The sequence below is a fragment of the Octopus sinensis genome, linkage group LG13 (assembly GCF_006345805.1).
Source record: "Octopus sinensis linkage group LG13, ASM634580v1, whole genome shotgun sequence".
Lineage (NCBI taxonomy): Eukaryota > Metazoa > Mollusca > Cephalopoda > Octopoda > Octopodidae > Octopus > Octopus sinensis.
Genome location: NC_043009.1, coordinates 61,646,637 through 61,672,552, shown reverse-complemented (window position 1 = coordinate 61,672,552; position 25,916 = coordinate 61,646,637). Strand labels below are relative to the sequence as shown.

Here is a 25,916-nt window from a genome sequence, read left to right as displayed (position 1 = left end):
TATCAGGCTACACTACCAACAAATATATTGAACTTCTACAAATCCTCCTCATACAACAGGGAATTAGCAGAGTCACTTGAATATCAGATAGAGGACCTTGCTGTGATTGTTCTGAATCTCTATAACCTGAAAGTCAACTAAATCTTTCATCCGTCAGGATAAATAAAAGAAACACCAATCCTGTTTGAGAGTCAAGTCTTCTCTCTCTTTAGAAATCTACTGTGAAAAGAATCTGGAGAAGGCTGGGTTCTGCCAATTTTAAAAATGCTCAAAACACCATTACATGCCATGAAGGCAATCTTTGCCATATAAATAAGCTACCACTCATAGACTTTGGCATGTATTTGGTTTTATATTTAACTAGTCGTCATCATCATCATCATCGTTTAACGTCCGCTTTCCATGCTAGCATGGGTTGGACGATTTTGAGTGAGGGCTGGCGAACCAAATGGCTGCACCAGGGACCAATCTTGATCTGGCAGAGTTTCTACAGCTGGATGCCCTTCCTAACACCAACCACTCCAAGAGTGTAGTGGGTGCTTTTTACGTGCCACTGGCACAGGGGCCAGTCCAACGGTACTGGCAATGACCTCGCTCGAATCTTTTTACACATGCCACCGGCACAGGTGCCAGTAAGGCGACATTGGTAATGATCACGCTCGAATGGTGCCCTTTTACGTGCCACCGGCACGGAAGCCAGTTGGCTGCTCTGGCAACGATCATGCTTGAATGGTGCTCTTGGCACTCTACTAGCATGGGCACAAGTTGCAGTAAGGCGACGCTGGTAATGATCACACTCAAATGGTGCCTTTTATGTGCCACTGGCACGGAAGCCAAATAACTCTACATTTGTTGTGAATATTTACTGATCATGCCAAACACTCCTCTGACAATTGCTGATGCCATCTAAAAATTTTCCTTTCATCTGTTCAACACTAATGTGGTGTGGAAGCACTCCGTCGGTTACGACGATGAGGGTTCCGGTTGATCCGAATCAACGGAACAGCCTGCTCATGAAATTAACGTGTAAGTGGCTGAGCACTCCACAGACACGTGCACCCTTAACGTAGTTCTCGGGGATATTCAGCGTGACACAGAGAGTGACAAGGCCGGCCCCTTGAAATACAGGTACAACAGAAACAGGAAGTAAGAGTGAGAGAAAGTTGTAGTGAAAGAGTACAGCAGGGATCACCACCATCCCCTGCCGGAGCCTCATGGAGCTTTTAGGTGTTTTCGCTCAATAAACACTCACAACGCCCGGTCTGGGAATCGAAACCGCGAGTCCGCTGCCCTAACCACTGGGCCATTGTGCCTCCACTCAACACTAATAGACTACAGCTAAGTATTAAACCTTAAAAGTTCTTCAAATCTCAGGAAATACTACTGACCAATTTTGTTGCTGTTAACTAAACACTACAATTTTACACGTCCTCTCTTTGAAAGACTTGATCCAAATTTGTCTGCAAATAGAGGGGTTTTTTTTCATTTTTGGAATGAAAATATTTTGATAAAAATTTGACAGACTTCCTCTGATAAACAAAAACCAACACAAAGAAAAGGAATTGTTTCCAAATGAAGACTAAACATTGTTTTATTATGTTATTATTTAGAATTATTTCAGAATGTTTCCAATTGAAAACTTTTTACATTGATACTGGCCTAACTTTTACTTTGAAAATATATTCGTTTTTTTTTTTTTTAACCTAAAATTAAAAAAATTGTTTGTAAATACAAAATTCTTTTTTAAGATATTCAGAGAAAATTTTATTTAAGATGATCAGAGAATATTTAATCAAAAAGAATAATAAAAAAGAAGGAAAACCTCTTTAACTTAAGTGAATTTGTAAGAAATAGTAGTTCCCAGAGCTAGTTTGTAGTTTTGTTATACAACTCTGTGTGAATTGTACAGAATGAAATTAGTATAAGGACTTAAGCCCTACATTTTCTCTCCATAAGCTAACAACACAGAGGAAATCAAGAAATATACTCAAATTTTAAAAAGTATAGAATTAAAAAAAATCTTGAAAGTGAAATTTTGAGTAAAAATCTTTGGATTTATGAAAATGGCAGCTTCACTCTTATGGCAGAAGATAGAAAAGAAAATATTAAAAAACTTGACACCCAGAGTGAGTTTTGCAGGACTGGCCACATGGTGAATTGTTGTCGTAGGAGTAGCCATCATCATGAATGTACAGTAAATAATCGTATAAAGATAGGTTAGGTTCGAAGAGAGTTGAGAGTCAAGTTGAAGGCATCAGTTCTGGTTTTTGTAACTGTTGGTGGGTGAGAGAGATATGAGCTGAACATCAAAGATCAATGTTGAATTTGGTGGAATAGTAAGACAGTCAAGGAAAGCAGATATAATAATGTGTTACAGAGGTACAAATGCACAACAAAAATATATAGAAACACACACACTCACATCATCATCATTGTTGTTTAACGTCTGCTTTCCATGCTAGCATGGATTGGACGATTTTGACTGAGGGCTGGCGAACCAGATGGCTGCACCAGGGACCAATCTTGATCTGGCAGTGTTTCTACAGCTGGATGCCCTTCCTAACACCAACCACTCCGAGAGTGTAGTGGGTGCTTTTTATGTGCCACCGGCACGGGGGCCAGTCAGGCGGTACTGGCAATGACCTCGCTTGAATCTTTTTACACATGCCACCGGCACAGGTGCCAGTAAGGCAATGCTGGTAATGATCACACTTGAATGGTGCCTTTTATGCGCCACCAGCACAGAAGCCAGTTAGTCACTCTGGCAACAATCACGCTCAGATGGTGCTCTTGGCACCCTACTAGCACAGGCAGAAGTTCCAGTAAGGCAACGCTTGTAACAATCACACTCAAATGGTGCCTTTTATGTGCCACCGGCACGGAAGCCAGTTAGCCGCTCTGGCAACGATCACACTCGTATGGTGCTCTTTGCACTCCGCTAGCACGGATGCCAGTCATCGAATTTGATTTTGATTTCACTTGCAGAGTTTACTTACCAGGATAGTAAATGGTAGACAAGGAAAACATATAATGTAACTAATTTAGGAAGATACCCCACTCACATACATTCATGCATACAAGTACAGGATGGGATTATAAGTAAAATTAAGTAAATTTTGCAATCTAAACAAATAAGCTTAACCATAACTGGTTCTCTGTCAGTTATGGCAATAAGTGTTCCAGGTGATCCGATCGATGGAACGGCCTACTCTTGAAATTTCCATATAAATGCAGCAGGATTTGGAAAGACTGCGATGGTGTACGAATCATCATCATCGTTTAACGTCCGTTTTCCACACTAGCATGGGTTGGATGGTTCAACCGGGGCCTGGGAAGCCAGGAGGCTGCATCAGGCTCCAGTCTGATCTGGCAGAGTTTCTACAGCTGGATGCCCTTCCTAACGCCAACCACTCCGTGAGAGTAGTGGGTGCTTTTTACGTGCCACTGGCACGGAAGCCAGTCAAGGTGGCGCTGGCATCGGACACGTTCAGATGGCGCTTTTTACATGCCACTGGTAAAGGTATCACAACTACAATTTCCATTTGATTTTTATTTGATGTTGATGTACTTGACTCAATAGGTCTCCTCAAGCACAGCAGGTCTCCCTACGATCCAAGGTAAGCACAGCAGGCCGTCCTGCGATCCAAGGTACTTTGGATGGGCTGGGGCTGCTATGTGAAGCTGGTGCAGGAAACAGCCATGAACTCACGTTATTTGTTGGGTCTTCACAGTCACAGCATGTCTCCAGAGGTCTCAGTCTTTCGTCATTGCTTCTGTGAGGCCCAACGTTCAAAGGTCATGCTTGTTTATATTATATTATACAAATGTTTATATTATATACTACATCCACTTCTAGGCCAGGGCATATGGTAATTCCCGATCTAATCAATCACTATTACTTACTATAATGTACTTTATAACTCAAATCATTCCCTCATACAAGAACTTGATACCTGGCCAAGCAAGTTTGCTATATTCAACCTGTTCAAATGTATGAAATATTCACCTGTGACATGCCAAAAGGATATACTCCTGGATAACCCTTTGGACCGTATCCATAGTCAGGTGTGCAGATCAATTTTGACCTTTCACCAAGACTCATCTAAAATAACAGGAAATAAAAATGGAAAAAGAAAACATTAATGATTTGCAATGATCAGTAAAGGAATTGTCTACGGAACATGAATGAATTTAGCTAATAGAATAATTGCGAAATATCTGATGTATGTGGATAATTAGGAGCTTATTTAAAGAAGATATTCTCCTAGTATTCTATCTCTGCCTATGCTATTACATATTATCATCATCATAGGTATGCTGGCATGGGTTGGACAGTTTGACTGAGGGCTGATGAGTCAAAAGGCTGTACCAGGCTCCAATCCAATCTGGCAATGTTTCTACAGCTGGATGCCCTTCCTAACGTCATATATAAAACATAAAATATATGCAACAAATACTTTGGATCACAACTAAGGAAACTTCTATGGAATACACACTGAATGAATTTCAAACAAATATTTCATGAAAAATGTACACTTTCAGTTGAATGGACTAGATTTTCTTCCAAGATTCTTAGGTATTCCTCAGAAATATTTCTTATCCAAGCACTGTTACCACTGTTCTGAGTCTTACATGTTGATAATATCACTATGATTACCTGTCAGTACATTCAAGTACTTATACAGTGTCTCTCCAATTCCTGCCCTTGATTTTCTTTCCTTTCTCTTTCAACTGGAAAGTTGTAAATCTAGTCGAGTTAACAGTTCCTCATGAAGATAATATGGACGCCGCTCGGGCTCGAAAGATTGACTGTTATGTAAACCTCCTCGAGGAATGTGAAGACACAAGTTGGAAAGCAGAACATTTTCCAATCGAAGTCAGATGTAGAGGGTTCGTTGGACACAGTGTGAGACGACTGTTGTTATCACTAGGCCTAACTCATCGTAAAGTCAATACCACCATGACCGATATCCAATCTACAATGGAGAAGGCCAGCCACTGGATTTGGTTAAAAAGAGACGATGAGCTATACTAGAAGAATATTGAGCTTTATTTGATAACCAGCTGATCTAGCAAGCGGGGCCTTATATCAGTGAGGGGGGCCGGTGCGCATTGATGCCGTCGAGAGGTAGGCCCCAAAACAGCGCGCATTCTCTCCTGATGACCCCATACACTTGCTGGCTTCTGGTATGCAGAGTTTTTGACTGGTAGCACTTGCATGTGAAAATCGTTTGCAAGACATCCATCCACTCTACAAAAAGATGTCTATCCTCGTCATTCTCTACCTTTAATTTCTAAACTGGCACAAAGCTACCCCACTCAATACTACCTCCTCTCTCAGCCGAGGAGTTTTGTGTTGCAATTTGCCTGATGACCCTGTGTGGGTGCCACATGGAAAGCACCAACTACACTCTGTAGAAACCATGCCAAAACAGATCACTGCAACATGGTGCAGCTCCCATCCTTACCAGCTCCAGTCAAACCGTCCAACCCATGCCAGCATGGAAAAACGGACAATAAATAATGATGATGAGAATCTGTAGTCATTTCAAGCTAATAAAGAATCTTTACTTCCAAGATCTGCTAAAAATAGTACCCAAATTTCTTTTACATCATCATGTTAAAAAAAAAGGATACTCTAATCCTAATATGGCTGAATATTATAGTTACGGCCAGAATACCTCTGTTCTTCATACCTGTCCGGTCAAGACTGACCCGAGTTTAAACAACAACATCATCATCATCGTTTAACGTCCGTTCTCCATGCTAGCATGGGTTGGACGGTTCGACCAGGGATCTGGGAAGCCAGAAGGCTGCACCAGGCTCCGGTCTTATCTGGCAATGTTTCTACAGCTGGATGCCCTTCCTAACGCCAACCACTCCGTGAGTGTAGTGGGTGCTTTTTACGTGCCACCTGCACTGGTGCCAGGCGAGGCTGCACTAAATTTAATCAATCTTAACACTTACTTAACAATTAAGGAGTTTCTATCACACTTCTTATAAAGAATACTTAAAACATGAATAAATAAAGAAATATTGGGAAGTGAAAAAAAGAAAACAGTTACCTGGGTAATACCTTCATCCCAGCCTGAAGAGGAAAGAAAAAAAATTACATAGCCTCATGAAACATTTCGACAATATAACAGTCATTTTATGTGTGTGTGTGTGTGTATATATATATAAACGTGTGTATGTATACTTATTTTCTTTTACTTGTTTCTGTTATTTGACTGCAGCCATACTGGAGCACCACCTTTAGTAGAGTTAATTGACCCCAGGACCTATTCTTTGTAAGCCTAGTACTTATTCTGTCAGTCTCTTTTGCCAAACTGTTAAGTTACAGGGACGTAAACACATCAGCATCGGTTGTCAAACAATGCTAGGGGGGACAAACACAGACACACAAATATACACACACGCGTGTGGGTGTGGCAGGCTTCTTTCAGTTTCCATCAACCAAATACACTCACAAGGCTTTGGTCAGCCCAAGAATATAATAGAAGACACTTGCCCAAGGTGCCATGCAATGGGACTGAACTCAGGACCATGTAGTTGGTAAGCAAGCTATTTACCACACAGCCACTCCTGTGCCTATATATATATATTTCGTTTTTGGATTTGGTTTGCAAGATTCTTTATATGAGTTCGTGTGTTGAAGCATATTCTGTTGTGTCTGGGGAGAGTCATTTTCTTTTTGTGCCTTATTATGTAACACACTCACCGGTAAAATTTCAACTTTTGAAAAGGTTGCAAGACGCAACGAAAATTTTAGGAAAATAAAAATAAGAAAAAAAGTGGAAATTTTAACAGTGAGTGTGTTAAATAATAAGGCACAAAAAGAAAATGACTCTCCCCAGACACAACAGTTTATATATATAGGAGAAATATAAAACACAAGTTTACATCATTAGTTCCTACATACATTTCCTGATTGTGGTTGTGTGGAACTCTGCATTGGATGTTCCAAGTGTAATTAAATGTTTAACCACATCAAATGATCAAGGAACACTACTTAATTGCATTATGATACAGAGAACTAACGTCCAGAGTTGGATAGATGGTGATGCTTTCTTTAAGTATTTTGTTGATAATCTACAAGAAGCTGTAAGCTTAAAAGCAGTAGTTGTACATCTATTTGTACACACAAGATATACTATACTCGTATATATATATATATATATATATATATAACTACTTACTCACAAGGTGGTGAGCTGGCAGAAACGTTAGCGCGCCGGGCAAAATGCTTAGCGGTAATTCATCTGTCATTACATTCTGAGTTCAAATTCCGCCGAGGTGAACTTTGCCTTTCAGGGTTGATAAATAAAGTACCAGTTTCGCACTGGGGTCGATGTAATCGACTTAATCCCTTTGTCTGTCCTTGTTTGTCCCCTCTATGTTTAGCCCCTTGTAGGTAATAAAGAAATATATATAACTACTCACTCACACACACATACACATTCTTGCTTCCCACCCTGTAAAGAGGCTGGTGAGCAAGCAGAGATGAAAAGGTCCTGAGGTCCCTGTAGTCATGTCTGTCAGGGATGTGATCAGCTCACCCATAGTTTAAAGTGGATGGTGTTAGAAAGAGCATCCAGCCATACAAAATGAAAAAAAAATTAATTAATAAATAAATAAATTGAAACATGATCAAGATGTGGTCCTTCAATTTGTTGAAGTGAACAGTAATTCTGGATATGTGTTGGCCCTGATTGTGGCATCCTGTCCAATTCATTCATGGCAGCATGGGAAGTAGATAATGGTGTGTGTGTGTGTGTGCGTGCATATAAAACAAAACGGAATAAAAAATCCTAGCAGATATCAATAAAGCACTCAGTATTAAAAGAATTTGATTAACGATATTCAACAATCAGAATGTGAAGACAAATGCAAGGAAGGACAAGAGAAATGTCATTGAGGAGCTGACGGAGGAGGCAGAGACTGCGGCAATCCAAAGAAACATAAAGAGACTGCATGAGATCACCAGAACAGACTCTCTGGAAAAGCCAGCCATCCAGTCAAAGACAAGAATGGAAACATTATCCCAGGCGAAGAAGAACGGAGAGCATCACTTTAAGGAAACACTAAACAGACCTGTACCATCAGCCCCCCCCCCCCGCCAGACATCCCACAACCGACCGAGCTCCTAGGACATCAACACCAATCCACCAACCAAAACTGAGATCACCAAAGCCATCAAGTCCCTTAAGTGAGGAAAGGCAGCAGGCCCCGATGCGATACCACCTGAAGCATTGAAAGCAGACGTTCAGACTTCAACTGAGATGTTGTACCCTCACCTGAAGAAGGTCTGGGAACAGGAGAGAGAGTGCCAGAAGACTGGAAGAAAGGACACCTGGTAAAGCTGCCCATGAAAGGGGACCTATCATTCTGCAATAACTGGAGGGGAGTCATGCTGCTAACCATCCCAGGGAAAGTATTGACGAAAATTATCCTTGAGAGGTTGAAGACTGCCTTGAATAAGACACTTCAGCCTTGGCGCAGGAGGGTTGACGCAGAGGTGAGGGCCGAATGATGTGGGCCGAACTGAAGAGGATCCCCCAGAACTGTGTCCATTAGAAATATGTCGTTGCAGCCCTGTGTTCCCCAAAGAATCAAGAGGCCTAAGAAGAAGAAGATGGTGAGCAAAGAAATACAATATGTTGAAGAAGTGGAACAGTCAACCAAGGATTGGAAAATTCAATGTTCCTAGGCAGCAAGGGAGACAACTGTAACAAAAGAAACTATCATTGAACACCTTATAAAAAGTGGGATCAGCCAGGTTGACTCCTGAAAGCATTTGGGTTTACAGTGATATGGATATCGTCTGCCATTGGTGCAGACGATATGTGCCCTTGGAACATATCCTGGACAGATCTGAGTCATCATCCCTTGTAGAGTATTCTTGGGAGCATGAACAAGTTCTTGATCCACAAAAACAACGTTGCAGCAACATTAATGCAATTAGAATCAATACAAAGTTGCTTTCCATAAAAAGAAGGAACAAAGCAGGAAAGTTAACAAAAGAAATCCAACATCCAGACTTCTGTAAGATGCTAATGACTGGAAGATAAAGGGAGATTTGAAAAAAATCACTCGTATTCCCAAACCATATTACAATAGAACACAGTGCCCTGATCCCATGGCTTGGTCTGATTTGCCATAAAAACGTTATTGTCAAACAGACTGTGCATTAAAATGGTAATAGGGAATGAGATCGTGAAAGAAAGGCCCTTAAATAAGAAAGACAAGGACTTAGAGAATCATGTGGTGTACAAAAATGGCAGTGTATGGTATGGTTCCCCAAGTAGAGATAGGATATCATGGGTTTGTGGCTACATGCACTATATCCTATCCAGCTGGAATCACAGTAATGAGGTAAGCAGAAAATGCTCCATCATGGCTATGGCAGGTGTTTGTGAGAGGAAGGCAAAAGCTGAGAGCAAAGATAATGTCACCAGGGAGAATTAAAACCAAAAAGACACTGGGTGGTTGGCGTGTTAGAATCTAACCTGAGACAAAGATAGAGCACACAGAGTTCCAATACTTAAGGACCACTAAGAGAAACGGATTTTGTCACTACAGCTTGTTTTGAAATTTTACAGTAAATTACACTTCGTTAATAACAACAAAAATAATAATGAGTTCAGATTTTGGCAAAAGGACAGCAATTTCAGAAGATGGGTAAGTCAATTACTTACATCAACCCCAATACTCAACTGGTACTTATTTTATCGACACCAAAAGAATGAAAGGTAAAGGTGACCTCAGCAGAATTTGAACTCAAAACACAAAGATGGTTGAAACACCACTAAGCATTTTACCTGTGGTACTAACAATTCTTATTTCTTTATTGCCCACAAGGGGCTAAATATAGAGGGGACAAACAAGGACAGACAAAGGGATTAAGTCGATTACATCGAACCCAGTGCGTAACTGGTACTTATTTAATCGACCCCGAAAGTATAAAAGGCAAAGTCAACCTCGGCAGAATTTGAACTCAGAACGTAACGGCAGATGAAATACCGCTAAGTACTTCGCCCAACATGCTAACATTTCTGCCAGTTCGCCGCCTTAACTGGTGTACTAACAATTCTGTCGGCTTGCCACCTTCATCATCATCATCACTTAATGAACATTGCCCAAGCTGGCATGGATTGGATGGTTTGACTGGACTGGCATGCTGGAAGGTTGCGCCAGGCTCCAGTCTGATTTGGCATCGTTTTCTATGGCTGGATGCTCTTCCTAATGCCAACCACTCTGAGAGGATAATGGGTGCTTTTACGTGCCACCGACATGGGTGCCTATTTACATGACACCAGTATCTGCCATGACTATGATTTCACTTTGCTTGAGGGGTCTTCTTCTCAAGCACGACATAATGCCAAAGCCCTTGGTCATTCCCTCCATGAGGCCTGGTTTCAAATTTTGGTACAAGGCCAGCAATTTTAGTGGAGTGGATAAGTCAATTACATCTACCCCAGAGTTCAACTGGTACATATTTTATCAACTCCAAAAAGGTGAAGGGCAAAGTCAATCTTAGCAGAATCTGAACTCAGAATGTAAAAATAGACAAAATGCTGCCAAGCATTGAGCCACCTTAATAATAATAATAATAATAATAATAATAATAATAATAATAATAATAATAATACAAACATTATAAAAGAGTTTCAGTAATTTCACTGATGTCTTTTAAAAAAAAATCATTTGACTTTTCACTAACTAACATGTGTGATGCTCTAATGACATGGTTAAGTATTACTTACCTTTGATTACAAAACCACCTCCAACTTTAAATGTAAATGGTTTGTCGCGGTCTCGGGAAGAATCAAATTTAGTTCCATCTGTAAGAGTTGCTGAGAGGAAAAGAATAGTTCAATAGTTAAAATTGTTGTAGTTGCAATAACATCCTACCATCATTTTAAACATTCAGTTAATCAGTTTTTCACTCCTAATTTAAACCAGTTCACTTACCTGATACTCTTAAGAAGAAGTATCAAATTACACAATCCCACGTACACTTCCTGTCTATGTAAGAAATCTGGAAAAAAGTATTTGACTGACCAATGCTTTGAGAGTGGAACCATCTATTTTCTATGCTACCATGGGGTGATGAATACATATTATGAGGCCCTGTTTTAACAGAGGAATGCTCTTCCTGTTGCTAATCCTTCCTTGTTTTTCAAGCAAGAGAACTCTTATTCCTTTATTTCAGACACATCTTTGAAATCCATGGGAAATGAACATCCACCAACTATTCTGCCTGTATGCCTGTGCAATGCATGCCAAAGGTTTGCAAAATCTAACTGAGGCCTCAAAAGACATTTTAAGATCCACAAAGACCAGAACCTGTCTGCTGCTCTTGCTGGTCCAAATCAGATATGCAAACTATGTAGGTGTCGTTTCAGAACATTGTCTGGTTTAAAAAGACACATCAGATGCCATGATGGTGCTATGGTGTTGGTACAGGAGGTGATCACACCTCCGCATAAGGAGTAGACAACCACCATATGTGTATATGTATATATATATATATGTATGCACATGCATACACACAATCCTGAGTATGTGTGCATGGGTGTCTCTCTCTCTCTCTGTTTATGCTCACCAGCATAAACTGCTGTCAAGTTGCATTCCTTTATGTCAAAAATAAAAAATTTAGTTATACAATAAAATGAACACTAAACTAAAACGTATCCCGAGAATGAAGTGATTATACCAAAACCAGTGACAGCAGAGTCTCAGCACAGATGTCACCCAATGAATGAAACCAATAAAGGAATAGGTGTTCTTGTTAAATAACCATTTTCACACATACCAACATAACATAGGGTAGTTTATGTTACCTGTCACTTCTGGTTTATGCCTTCCAAGTTTTGCAGGGGTGGGATGGTTTTTATTTTGCAGGTAGATGGCTAATCTTTTCCTACTTCTAACTACAGAGTGGTGGAAACTGTTTCATGTCTGTCAGGCAGACTGGAAGAACGGTACTTTGCTCTGGAATGCATCATCATTGTGGTTCTAGCAGTAAAATTAGGACTAAAGATCAAATGATGATGATGATGTGGGTAGTAAAATTCAAACTCGTGACCATATATAGTCAATAGTACAGTTTCTTAACTACAGAAATATGAGTACTGATTCCCACATGGTCAATTTGTACATTGCAATAAAATTAGAACCAATGATCAAGTGATCAAGAACCTAACTACAAGATTTGAACCAATGCTCATGTTTTCAATGACCAACCTATGATAAGATTTGAACTGATGGCTATGTGATCAGAAGCCCAGTATCACAGAATTGACACCCATGTGGTCAGTATCCTAACTACAGTAAAGTTTGGAGTGATGACCATATGGACAATAGTTCAGTACCTTAGAATTGATGTCCATGAGGCAAGCAATTCAGTACCCCAGAATTGATACACATGTGATCAGTAACCTAACAACAATAAGGTTCGAACTAATGCCCATGTTGTCAGCAGTCCAGGACCTTAACTGCAGTAAGGTCAGAACTGACAAGACAACCATATGGTAATCAGTAAACTAACCCCAATAAATTTTGATTTGACAATCCTTTGGTTGTACATGAACTACAAATGGAGTGGTGATGATTCCCATCCATCAGAGCCCCAGTTTGTGGATAGGAGAGAGTAAAAAGAGTAAGAAGCCCTTTGGTCATGAATGACCATGGAATTGCAACTAGAAAGTCCCCCTCTGAGACACAAGTCCAGGCAAAGTTGTTTGTGGAAGACCAACAGTTGCCCATGCATACCAGCCGCTTCTCTCCCCGCCAACATTGTTATCCAAGGGAAAGGCAAAGGGGTCGATACAGTTTGGCACCTGTGACGTTGCAACTCATTTCTACAGCTGAGTGAACTGGAGAAACGTGAAATAAAGTGTCTTGATCAAAAAAACACAACACACAGCCCGGTCCAGGAATTGAATTCACTACCTCATGATTATGAGCCTGGTGCTCTAATCACTGAGCCATGTGCCTTCACAGATAGGAAAATGGCTGGTAGATATACAGGTTAGCTCCAAATACTCAATAAGCAGTCCCAGACAAAATCACTAGTTGACCTTTGGCAAAGCATAACATCCATTAGCCACCCAGCCAGGGTCACAATGAAATCCTGAAGCCCTGGAAAGAGTAGAAATTCCACTGCCATCGGAAAGGAGGATCATAGTAGGGAATGAAATACAAAGTATACAAAAAAAAAAGATAATTTATCTTTGAATTTCTTCCCACTTTGCAGAAGAAATTATGCTTTCATGAACCTTGGTCTGGGAAACCCATCAGTTTGACTGGCACTGTGATCGTCTTTAGGACCTGCAACCACAAACTAGAAATTAGCAATCGAAAGACATCCAGAAAAGGGTATGTCTGAGCAAGCTCAACCAGACAATGAGATGATGACCATTAAACTTCACAGCATATTTTCTTAGTGGTGAGTGGCTTTTCAGAACCAGTGCTTATTTGTAATTTTATGTTGTGAAGGGAATGAGATCCTGCTCAGGATTTGAACTGATGATCTATGAGACAGCAGTCAAATACATTATCCATTCAACTGTCTTATCTCTTCATTAATACATCACCAATTATATGAAGGCAAAATAAAAGTGGATCATTGATTCATTATATGAACCAGCTGAGCACATCATCATCATCATCATCATAATAAGCTTACTTTCCATGCTTGCATGGGTCAGACGAATTAACTAAGGCAGATTTTCTACTGTTTTACGCCCTTTCTGTTGCCAGCCCTCAACCTGATTCCAAACAAGGTAACATGGCCCATGGCAAGACATTTTCTTTGAAAGACTGGAAACAAACAATACTGTTAATATGACAATGATGTTCATTTACAACCATCACATGATATCAGGAATACATACATACACATATACATATATATACTGTATGTATATGTGTGTATATACACACACATATACATATATATATGGCCAGTGCCCCCTGACTGGGTCCCGTGCTAGTGGCATGTAAAAAGCACCATCTGAACGTGATAAATGCCATGCCCACCTGACTGGCTCCTGTGCTAGCGGCCCCTAAAAAGCACCCACTACTCTCTCGGAGTGGTTAGCATTAGGAAGGGCATCCAGCTGTAGAAACCTTGCCAGATCAGATTGGAGCCTGGTGCAGCCTACTGGCTTGTCAGTCAAACCGTCCAACCCATGCCAGCACAGAAAACGGACGTTAAATGATAATGATGGTGATATATATCTTTTTATCATTTATTTGTTTCAGTCATTAGACTGCGGCCATGCTGGAGCACCACCCTGAAGAATTTATAACTGAATGTATCAACCCCAGTACTTTTTTTTTAAAGCCTGGTACTTATCCTATCAATCTTTTTTGCTGAACTGCTAAGTTACAGGGACATAAACACACCAACCCCGGTTGTCAAGCAATGGAGTGGGGGTCAAACACAGATGCACATACATAGATATATGTGACAGGGTTCCTTCAGTTTCCATCTACCAAATCCACTCACAAGGCTTTGGTTGGCCTGAAGTTATAGTAGAAAACACTTGCCCAAGATGTCTCACAGTAGGACTGAACCCAGAACCATGTGGTTGGGAAGCAAGCTTCTTACCACACCCACTCCTATGCACATGCACACACATATATATATATATATATATATATACACACACACACACACACGCATATATATATATTTACATATACACACACATGCATATATATATATATACACACATACATATATATACAGACAATGGATTTTTTTCAATTTCCAAATCACTCACAAGGTTTTGGTCAGCCCAGGACTGTGGTAGAAGACACTTGCTCAAAGTGCTGTGCAGTAGGGCTGAACCTGAGATCATATGGTTTAGAAACCAGCTTCTTAACAACAACCATGTCTGCACCCAGTTATAAACTGTGAAGACTGCCTAATGAGTAGCTATGTCTATTATTCAGAGTAATTTGACAAAGAAAAACAATGTTCTCATAAAAAACAGGTTATTGAAACAGAAGACAAACAAAAAAGCAACTTAGCATCATTTAACATTCATTTTGTTAACAGAATTGTCTGATTGGATGAAAAGAAGAAAAAAAACAGTTTGCTGGATCCTGCAAAATAGATTTGGAACTAATTTCAAATGAGGACATGAAATGAATGTCATCTTCAAAATATATTCTGATGGGACACCAAATAACCAGCATCCCACCTGGAGGTTCTTAAACGATGAACTAAGATTCAGAGTCAATATAAAATGATAAACTCACCTACATAATGGACGGTAGCTTTTTGTCCTTTTTTGGGGAAAGTTTGGCCTAAAAACAGATAGACAAGGCATTAAACGGCAATAGGTCACATGAGTAAAAATATGGCTGTATTAGGATTATAAAATATAGTAAAACATAGACAACGGATTGCAGTGGTGTGTAGAGTAGGGTATAGTAACATGTACACAAGGCTCTAGTGGAGAACAGTGTGTTTATAGTGGTGTTGTACAATGACACATACAGTGGGATACAGAGGTGAATACAGTGAGATATAAGTGGTGTGTTAAGTGGGGTATGGTGTGTGTATAAAAGAGTATATCAGTGGGTAGAGTGGTGTACAATGGAGTAAAATGTATAGTGCTGTGTTCACTCTCTCTCTTTTACTATGGTCATGCTGGAGCACCACCTTTATTCAGTGGAATAATTTTTAAAAAAAACATGATTTCAAGTATTCACATACAGTAATATGTTGACTTCTAGCATTCAAAATGGCCGTATGTGACCCAAATATTTTCCCAGTTTTATGTTCAAACTGTCCAGATCTGGCCTCTTACACCTATCCTACAATGCTTTTCTAAAAATATACAAACACCTAATCAAAACCTCAAAGATAGAAGATAATGCATAATTAATTCAAAACAATGTAAATAAATAAGCATGACATTTGGCAGGGTAATCATCATCATCCTCATTTAACATCCGCTTTCCATGCTAGCATGGGTTGGACGATTTTGACTGAGGGCTGGTGAACCAGATGGCTGCACCAGGCTCCAATCTTGATCTGGCAGAGTTTCTGCAGCTGACAGTTTAGCTCACAGCTGAAAGGAATCAATGACCATCTCATTACACTTGGAATTGGCAAATAACCAGCATGCTACCATCATAAATACCTATACATCAACCATAACCCACACAGAGGAATCCAAAGAAGCCTTCTATGATGACTCCAGGAATTACAAGAGTGCTGTACAAAGACAAGTTAATTGTCACAAGTGACTTTAATACTAGAGTTGGTAAGGATGACTCTACATGGAAAGGAATACTAGGGAAGCATGGCATTTGAAAGGAGAATTCTAATGGTTACCTCTTCCTGACGAAATTCAGAAAGTTCAAACTAAGAATTATGTACAGTCTTCCAACATGCCAACAAACACAGAATAACTTGGATGCACCCTAAATCAAAAGGTTGGTATCTGATTAGATTATGTGATTGTACAGCATGGAGACCAAAAGTATGTTTACATTACCAGATCACTCAGTGGTGCAGATTGCCAGATGACAGGCTAGTCAGGTGCATCGTGTCCATAATATATACAGCTAAACAACTTGGACACAGAACCAAACCTATAAAGAGGCCCCGTGTATTAGCACACAAGATAGAGGAAAAGAGCACTGAACTAGGGCAGAACCTGGGTAAAGTTCTGGACAGCATATCAGATGAAACTGAGTATTGAACAATACAGAAAGAGCTTAAAGCAACTTACATGTGAGACAGTGTCTGAAGTTCTTGGCTTTGCCAAGCACAAACATCAGGATTTGTTCAACGAGAACTATCAGGCCATTGCAAAATTCATTGACAAAATGTACTCTGCCCATAAGGAGTACAATTCAGCCAAGTCATCAGCTACAAAGAACCCATGGTGGGAGAACAAAGCATCTGAACTACAAGCAACTGCTGGCAAACATAACAAGAAGACCATATTGTATCTGTTTCTGTTAAGGATTATCTCTAGTCCATCATCTCTGTACAAACCTATGTCAGCCTCCCCTACTTTTAGCTTGCTTAGGATGCACAGCTCCACTATTTCTGTTCTGTCGCAGTTGCCCGTAAATACATTGAAGAGGCTTTTGCTTATTTTAATCCTGTAGGAATCATTGTAAAACAACAAGAATTTCCATGCATTCATTATCATATCTATATTTAATTTAGTGAGATATCTCATCAAACCTGTTTGTAAAAAGCTTGTTTGGTTCTTTTTGTTATAAGTTGATAAACATTTTCAATCTATGTCAAACTGCATAAATCTACAATTAGATGTCATTTAAATGTTTCAATGGTGACACTGTTACATATCCATGGTACGGGGCCATCTTAGCAGCATTGTAGGCCTCCAGGCAAATCAATACAGTGTGCCCTAAAGTATTTATTTACTGATAGCAAGGCACACTACGCATAGATCAGAACTGGGTCCCTAAACTCAAGAGGTCCCCAGATAGCTGTATACAGCGCCCATGCCTTTAAGACAACACTGGCACAGTGTTAACCTAGACACAGTCTCACATGATAGTGTCTAGTATTCTTTCGCTTACAATGTGTAACTCAATTTCCTCAGGATTAATTACTCAACAGTTAGAGACGTGGGTGAAGTTTTTTTTGTAATACTTTGTGAAAATAATACAATCAGAAAAAAGGCCCCTGATAAGCCATGTGTTTTTATTAGTGTGATAATACATTGGTAACTTAGACATACCTTTAGTCCTTTAGCATTCAGGTAACTTTGTCAAATTTAATGCTTATTTATCCACATTGTTTTGAATTAACCATGCATTATCTCATAGCTTGGAGACTTCAATGACGTGATTATTTATTTTAGAACTAGCACTATGACCCGGAAATGCCAGGTCATAGTGCTAGTGCATGCATATACAGCTGCGTGCGTGCGCACATACACGCGAGTACTGTCCAAATCTCTGACCAATCACATACAGCTAGCTGGCATTCAATTGGCGTATCAAGTTTCGGGCATTTTGATTGGGTTTTGGAAAGAAAATTCACAAAAAAGTCACTTCTATTGATTTTTAATGGCTTTGCGGGGTGACTGGGGAAATGTAAAGACACAGCTAAGCATTCCTCAGTCTTCTTCTTTTACCATAATTTCCTAGATCACAGCAGAGCAGTTGAAGACAGGCTGCCTGGTGGCACCCTTGAATATCAATGACCTTGTAAATAAATCAGTTAAAGAATCAGAGGAAAAGTTCCTGATCTAAAAGTAAACCTTCCTTATTCTTATCCAGGGCTTCACCCCCTCCCAAAGGAGGAATCCCTCCCTGGACTCCTTCCACCGCTGTCTGACTCTGGCTAGTAGTGGCCATGTAGGTCCCGGGTGGCAGGTGAGATCATACTCTCTCTCATCATCATTTAACGTCCATTTTCCATGCTGGCATGGGTTAGACAGATTGACTGGAGATGGTAAGTGATGCCATCGGACACGAAGGATGTGCCGCATCCTTCGTGTCTGATGACATCACTTTGTCTCCAACAATTCAGTGTGATACCAGTGCAAAATCACCTCCCTCCGACAAGTCATCCTAATGAGACGTCTGCGTTGGCTGGGTCATGCTCTCCGTCGTCAACCAGGAGAATTCATCTACGAAGCAATTGCCCCAGCTCCCCTTCAGGGTTGGCAAAAGTGATGTGGTGGACAACGAAAAACCTGGCTGATGACAGTCAAGGCTGATCTGGAACCCAACCTAGGCTCCCATGTGTACGGCATTCGCCACTGGAATAAGGAGTGGTTGGAGATCACGCGGTCGTTAGCCTCAAATCGCCAGGTTTGGTCGGCGTTTGTGAGAGATGCAGCATTGAGGATGAATGAAGTCAGTTCAACCCACCCGGGGTGAATGAAGCCAGCTCAAGACAAGAAAGAAGACTGGAGATGGTAAGGTGGAGAGCTAGACTGGCCACACCCTCTTTTTCACTTAGCTTGACATGTCTTCTCAAGCAGAGCAATTCTATATTTTCTGCAAGACATTTTCAGTCATGCAAAGAAATTTGGCATTTACTTTGCTAGGATTTTAAGGTACCCTGTACCTAAGCTTCAGTTCTGCAACACTGAATTTACCATCTTGTAAACCTAGCAAAGCAAAAAAAATAAAAGTCTTGATTAGCAGAAAAGAATACACAACTCTACTGCCATCAAGAAATAGAGATGCAATTCAAGGTGCAGAAATTCTATATTCCATACTGTGCATCCAACGTAAACTAAAAGTCACCAAGAGATGCTGTGGTTGGCTGAGAGGAAAAGAACAAGTTCATGTGCAGCAGATGCACAGAAGTAGTTAGTAGTAAGAACATTCATTAAATGCTTTTCAAAAGCCTAGAAGACAACCACCGAGAGGTAGTTGACAGCTTCTGTTTAGGGAGTGACTGAAACAACAGTGAAAGTGGTTATGAATATATAAAAGCCAGACTAAAAACAACACAGAGAAGTTCAGAACGCAATTACCTCTGCCAACAACAAGCAGAATGAATGAATGTGTGCCTGCCTGAACATGGCTGACCTTGATATTGTTGTTTCCATACATACTATACGCGTATTTGTATGGAAGTCATAAATTGCTTTCGTGGTCGAGGCTGTTTTGCTTTTGGTAAAAACAAATAGATGCAGGAGTGGCTGTGTGGTAAGTAGCTCGCTTACCAACCACATGGTTCTGGGTTCAGTCCCACTGCGTGGCACCTAGGGCAAGTATCTTCTACTATAGCCTCGGGCCGACCAAAGCCTTGAGAGTGGATTTGGTAGGCAGAAACTGAAAGAAGCCCATCGTGTGTGTGTGTATGGATGTATTTGTCTCCCTAACATCGCTTGACAACTGATGCTGGTGTGTTTGCATCCCCATAACTTAGCAGTTCGGCAAAAGTAAGTCTACTACAGTATGTATGTATATAATTGACATAGCTAAGCAAACTTAGCAGATCAGTAAAAGACACTGATAGAATAAGTATTAGGCTTACAAAGAACAAGCCCTGAGATCGAAATCTTCCACTAAAAGACCCTGTAAGGTGGTGCTCCAGTATGGCCACAATCAAATGACTGAACCAAGTGAAAGAATAAAAGAGAAGCTATTGACTCTACAGCATGCATGTTGTTGATATAACTTTAGCGACTTTACTTTTCTACTTCTAGCTGCAATGCTCGAAATTTTGGCGGAGGGGGCCAGTCAATCAGATGGACCCCAGTACACAACTGGTACTTAATTTATCAACCCCGAAAGAATGAAAGGCAAAGTCAACCTCAGCAGAATTTGAACTCAGAATGTAAAGACAGACGAAATACAACTAAGCATTTCGCCCAGCTTGCTAATGTTTCTGCCAGCTCGCTGCCTTATACTTCAGTGACATTATTACAATACTAGCAGTATCGCCCGGCGTTGCTCGGGTTTGTTTCAACCCTTTAGAATTGGAATTTTTGGAAAGTAAAAATTTTGCATTATGTAGCTTGTTATACTCTTTAAGTGAACATTTTTCTGGTTGAAATACACCGAAAAATGGCAACACAGCAGTCAAAAAATCGTAACGAATAGGGATTTTCATAGAAAAAAAGCACCTTTTTGTTGTATATAATTTTTGGTGTTAACATGGTCAGATTTGAATTTTTTCTTCTATGGAAGGAAGAGCAAGCCTTCTTCTATCATACTCTCAATTTTGGTCAACTTGCGCTGCAGGGTCTCGGAGGAGATACTGTTAGTTGAAGGCTACCAAACCTACCATACACAGACAACTTCAGCTTTATATATAGAGATTCATGTATAGTGTTAATATTGCTTGTGATTTGATGTACAATGCAGATATATCTCAAGATTCTAGTATAGTATGTGTATGTTGTCGATAGAGTTACTCTTGTACAGCATGTACCCATGTTGATGACACAACTCATCTAAAGCACTGAGATCTTTGATTCTATGGTAGATCAACATCAAAAAATAATCATTTCATTAATTTATATGTCTAACACTACAATATCCATCATCATCATCATCATTTAACGTCCGCTTTCCATGCTGGCATGGGTTGGACAGTTCAACTGGGGTCTGGGAAGCCAGAAGGCCGCACCAGGCCCAGTCTGATCTGGCAGTGTTTCTACAGCTGGATGCCCTTCCTAACGCCAACCACTGCATGAGTGTAGTGGGTGCTTTTTACGTGCCACCGGCACAGGTGCCAGACGAGGCTGGCAGACGGCCACGATCGGACGGTGCTTTTTACATGCCACCGGCACGGGGACCAGACGAAGCTGGCAACGGCCACGGTCAGATGGTGCTTTTTACGTGCCACCGGCACGGAGGCCGGTTGGGCGGCGCTGGCTACAGCCACGTTCGGATGGTTCTCTTACGTGCCACCGGCACTGGTATCACGGCTACAAATTCCATTGATGTTGATAGATTTCAATATGTCCTTTTTTAAAGATATCTATTACATCTATTGAGATCTATTATTATTAAGACTGCAAGCTGGCAGAATCGTTAGCATGCCAGGCAAAATGCTTGGTAGCATTTTGTCTGTCCTTATGTTCTGAGTTAAAACTCTGCTGAGGTCGACTTTGCCTTTCGTCCTTTCGGAGTCAGTGAAATAAGTACCAGTTATGCACTTGGGTTGATGTAATCAACTTGCTCCCTCCCCCAAAATTTCCAGCCTTTTAGTAGAAAGTATTATTATCATCATCATTATTAGTTCGTCTATCATTGTCGATGATGACCAAGGGTATCACATGGAGAAGACAGGTCACATGTGTTTGGCTGTGGCCAATCAATCCAATGTGTGCTCAGAAGGTTCTGCTATAGGGTCAGGCACTGGTGGTCTGCTAGGACCGAAGGCAAGGAATTGGCTCTGGACTTGGCCCAGTTTGTGTTTTCTTTGTGCCTTTGCAATCCTGTCCTGTTCACTGGAGATGGCACCTCTGTTGGTGCAACCTCAGCAGGTAGGACAGTCTTGTGCTTGTATTTGCCAAGTGTCAGGTTTCCTCACAAAGCTTACCAGTGAGGCTTTGAGTGTGTCCTTGAAGCACTTTTTCTGTCCACTTTGCATGCGCTTGCTTTCCATCAGTTTGCTGTCAAGTAGTCTCTTGGAGAGTCGCGTGTCCAGCACTCAAGAAGACAGCTATTCGTAGCAAGCAGAGAGAGACTCCCTTGTTTGCTCAGTGCCAAGGGAATCCCTGACTGAGCCGGCCAACAATCCAAAGCATTCGAGCTGTGGTTATCACTTTATTTCAAGAATATCTGAGACTATACTGGACAATGTGACCTTCCCTTTTTTAAGACAACAGGACGTGATTTGAAGATTTTACTGTTATTTCTAGCTAATCAAAAGACTGAAGTACTCTGGATAAATATGTAGGATAGATAACTGTTATCTTAACTAAAACTGATAATGTGAGAAAAAACCACCCTGATTCCAGTTTATTTCACTGAACAAAATGAAATAATTTCTTTAAACTGGATGAACATATTATACGTAAACAAAGCAAAAGTTAATGAGAAAAGCCCTACATGAGTCGTCGGCAACCAGCGACCCGTAGGACTCTTTCTGAACGACATGCCCAACGAAAACTTTTAGTAGCACAGCCTGCCTGATGATGAGTCATATCTCCTGCAGCTTGCTTCTAGAAAAAGGTTGCCCATGTCTGCTCTACTTGGTCATTCAATATGTTAGAAATAGAGGCCAATCCCTCTCAAATCACACCCTACATTCTTAGAAAAAAACTCGTTGAATAAAGTGGTCCTGGACTCCTAGAACATTGGTAAAAGGATGGTCGCAGTTGGAATGCCAGTGATCATAAGCATGCGTAAACAGGGTTGACCTAGTATTAAACAACAAACAAAATCTAAAGATTATCATTGAGAGCACAGTGTGTGGTGTTGTTGTAAGATTCTACTAATAGGAGGAATATTACTAATTTCGGCAGAAGGTCAGAAATTTTGAGGGGAGGGGGTTAGTCAACCCTTGACTGGTGCTTCATTTCATCAACCATGAAAGGCAAAGCTGACTTCGCCGGGATTTGAACTCAGTACAAATATTAAAAGGAATCTTTCCCGATGCCCTACAAGGCCAGAAAATTTGGATGGCAGAATACAGTCGATTAGAAGGACCCCCATCCCCAAAGTTTGGTATTTATTTACTTTTTCAACCGAGGAGGGATGAAGATAAAGTGCCGTAACAAGATACTGCACAAAAACGCACACTTTGTTTCAACTGCAGCACGTTTGAAAATTTTCTTTTATCTATTAATTAATTCAGATACTTTTTATAGGAAGAAAAGAAAGAAAGAAAAACACTAACAGTATAAACGATCAAAATTACAGAGAAAAAACCCAGAGCTCACCAAGGAAGAAATAACAGGAAAAGGGAGGCGGGGTTAAGCAACAATACATGGAAGGGAGGGAGTAACAGGTTGCGCAACTCAGACCAGAATGGTGTGTTCAGTCACACCTCGCCAGATGCCAGAGCGTTGTCGCGGAGAAAGGCCAGCGACATCGCTGCAACAGCCACCCTACCTCGCGAGGATCATTTCTCAGACGGACTGCAGTTTATACCGATTTTGCTGGGTTAACCAGCAGTGCGGATTCGGAGAGCACTTGAGATGTCGATGGCAACTGGCAAAAGCAGATAGTGGCCGACCAGAGACTCCTGTATTTGTTTATTTTCCTCTCCTCCGAGTTACGACACCTGGATTTGAGGCCGATGCATCAAGGTTGGAGCCGTAGGACGTACCAGCGCGTCACGCCCCAGACTAGAGATTTGCCTCTATCCTATAAAGAAGAAGGTTATTCCGTCAGGGACGCTTGCCATCCCGGCGGTCAAGATCTTCTGACTCCAGTTGATTAGGACATTATTTTATCAACCCCAGAAAGGAAAAGGACGAAGGGTATCCAAACATGATTGTCCATAGACTGTTACTATCAATCTAATGTTGTTGTCAGTCTACTATTACTGTCACCATGTTGTTGGGTCAAAATATATAGACTAAAATAGTGTAACTAATCGGGCGCTCCATCTACCAAAAAGTTGTTTCATTAAGAACAATGCCCGTTTCTTAATGCATAGGAAAGGGCAATTTTAGTCAAGGAAATTGAAGATCCTTCGCATTTAATCTTCCCTGTTACCCGAATGATAAAAACAGCAACAAAGGTTGGTTCCCTACATGATTTCAACTCGGAATAATGCCGCAATGAAGTAGTTACTACACAAATTACAACTCTCTCTCTTCCCGATGTTTTATCTATCTTCTTGGAGATAATGATAAATAACGATGGTGATGCAGCTGGTGGTGATAAATGATGGCGATGATGAAGGGGGAAAGAATTGATGATGACGGTAATGATAATGATAGTGATGATGATGATTATAGTGATTTATGGTTTTAGAGGTAGTGATAATTATGGTAAATATTTCGTTTTGACTATGCATACAAGAGGACGAATAATTAACAACCGATCAAGTTGGCTCCAGTACATTTTGTTGACGATCATCGGATGGAGTTGAAGGCTAAAGTCATTCTCAGTGAGTTTTGAACTTAGGAACGAAATTAGATGCAGCAACAATGTAGTCCAGTAACAACCATACTGTCTAGGCCAGTTCACAACAATAATAATAATTCCTAACATTGGCTCACGGCCACGAATTTGGTGGGAGGAAATAGTAGTCTAAAGCTACCCTAGTACTTGACTTAGTACTTGTTTTATATACCCCAGTAAAAAAAAAGAAAGGCAACGTGGACCTCGGCGATATTTGAAATAATAATTTCTGATGAAAATTGGGGCTACTGCATTAGCCCCCGAATTCTTTGTGAGGGCAAGTAATGTAGGTGAAAAATAGTTTTCTTCCCACGAAGGATCGAACCTGTATCTTTGATTCGGGAGTCAATTCAATGATCACTGTTACGATTTCTATATGCGTTGTATATAGAGATAGATAGAGATCTATAACCTATATATATATATAGCCTATATAAATCTCTTTCTCACACACACACACATATATATATGTATACATACATACATATGTGCTTTATATATAACCTATATACATATATAACAACAGTAAAAAGAACAATAACAAGCCAGATTCGGTTTTTCTTACCGTCGCCTTCAACAATTTTCTCAATTGTAACGCCCATATTGTTGAAACAGATATATTGGTCTGGCTACGATTTAGCAGATGGCTTTTTCCTTCCGTAACAGTCCTGTTTCGATTCGGTCTTAAAAGCAGAGCAAAAGATAACAAACTGGTCCCCCGGAAGATTGGTGTTCCACTCCTCGACACAAACCAACATTAATTGAAAGAGAGAGAGAGAGAGGGAGAGAGAGAGAGAGAGAGAGAGAGAGAGAGACAGGTGCGAGAACGAGAAGGAATGTGGAAGGGAGGGGGGAAGGAGGGAGACGATCGGTTACGGCAACTGCGCAGGTGCGACAATTTCGATTGACCCTACCCATCATCTTTTGGCGGATGGTGGTCACATGCTTCATAAAACGTCCAATCATCGTCCCAGATAACGACACCCCTCCCCCCGCCCTCTCGATATCTCCTTTGATTTCTCTGCATTCTCTTCTCTCTCTTCTCGAAGGCTTTTTTAGTATTTTTACGTAGTTTTCTAGTTTGGGGTTCTTGGTTGGGTTTAACTGTTGGACCTCAATCTCGATGCGGTACAAAGTAGCACAGGCAATGTTCATCTTCCTTCAGCGTACTCGCTTCTCTTATATATATATATATAGTCGAGGGATTACTGTATATATATAAGCAACAAGGATAGACAGATAGATATACATGCATATATATATATATACATGTATGTAGATATATACATATATATATGCATATATATATATATATCTTTATATAGATATGTATATTTATATATATATAAATATAC

General features: G+C 40.5%; 1 protein-coding gene across 2 annotated transcripts; it reads right to left on the bottom strand.

The window, feature by feature from the left end:
• Nucleotides 1–1,742: 1,742 nt before the first annotated feature.
• LOC115218612 (12 kDa FK506-binding protein-like) lies at nucleotides 1,743–25,379 on the bottom strand. 2 transcript variants are annotated; one of them, XM_036508439.1, is made up of 7 exons: nucleotides 25,127–25,379; nucleotides 15,277–15,324; nucleotides 10,767–10,856; nucleotides 6,066–6,088; nucleotides 4,029–4,102; nucleotides 2,293–2,336; nucleotides 1,743–2,240 (listed from the first exon to the last, which is right to left on the bottom strand). In XM_036508439.1, exons 1-7 carry the CDS (start codon nucleotides 25,161–25,163, stop codon nucleotides 2,218–2,220), a joined length of 339 nt encoding a protein of 112 aa, XP_036364332.1. In that variant the 5' UTR covers nucleotides 25,164–25,379; the 3' UTR covers nucleotides 1,743–2,217. The 2 variants fall into 2 exon arrangements, with proteins under 2 accessions (XP_036364332.1, XP_029644373.1); XM_029788513.2 differs by having other exon boundaries at nucleotides 1,743–2,336; nucleotides 25,127–25,374.
• Between the last annotated feature and the right edge of the window lie 537 nt (nucleotides 25,380–25,916).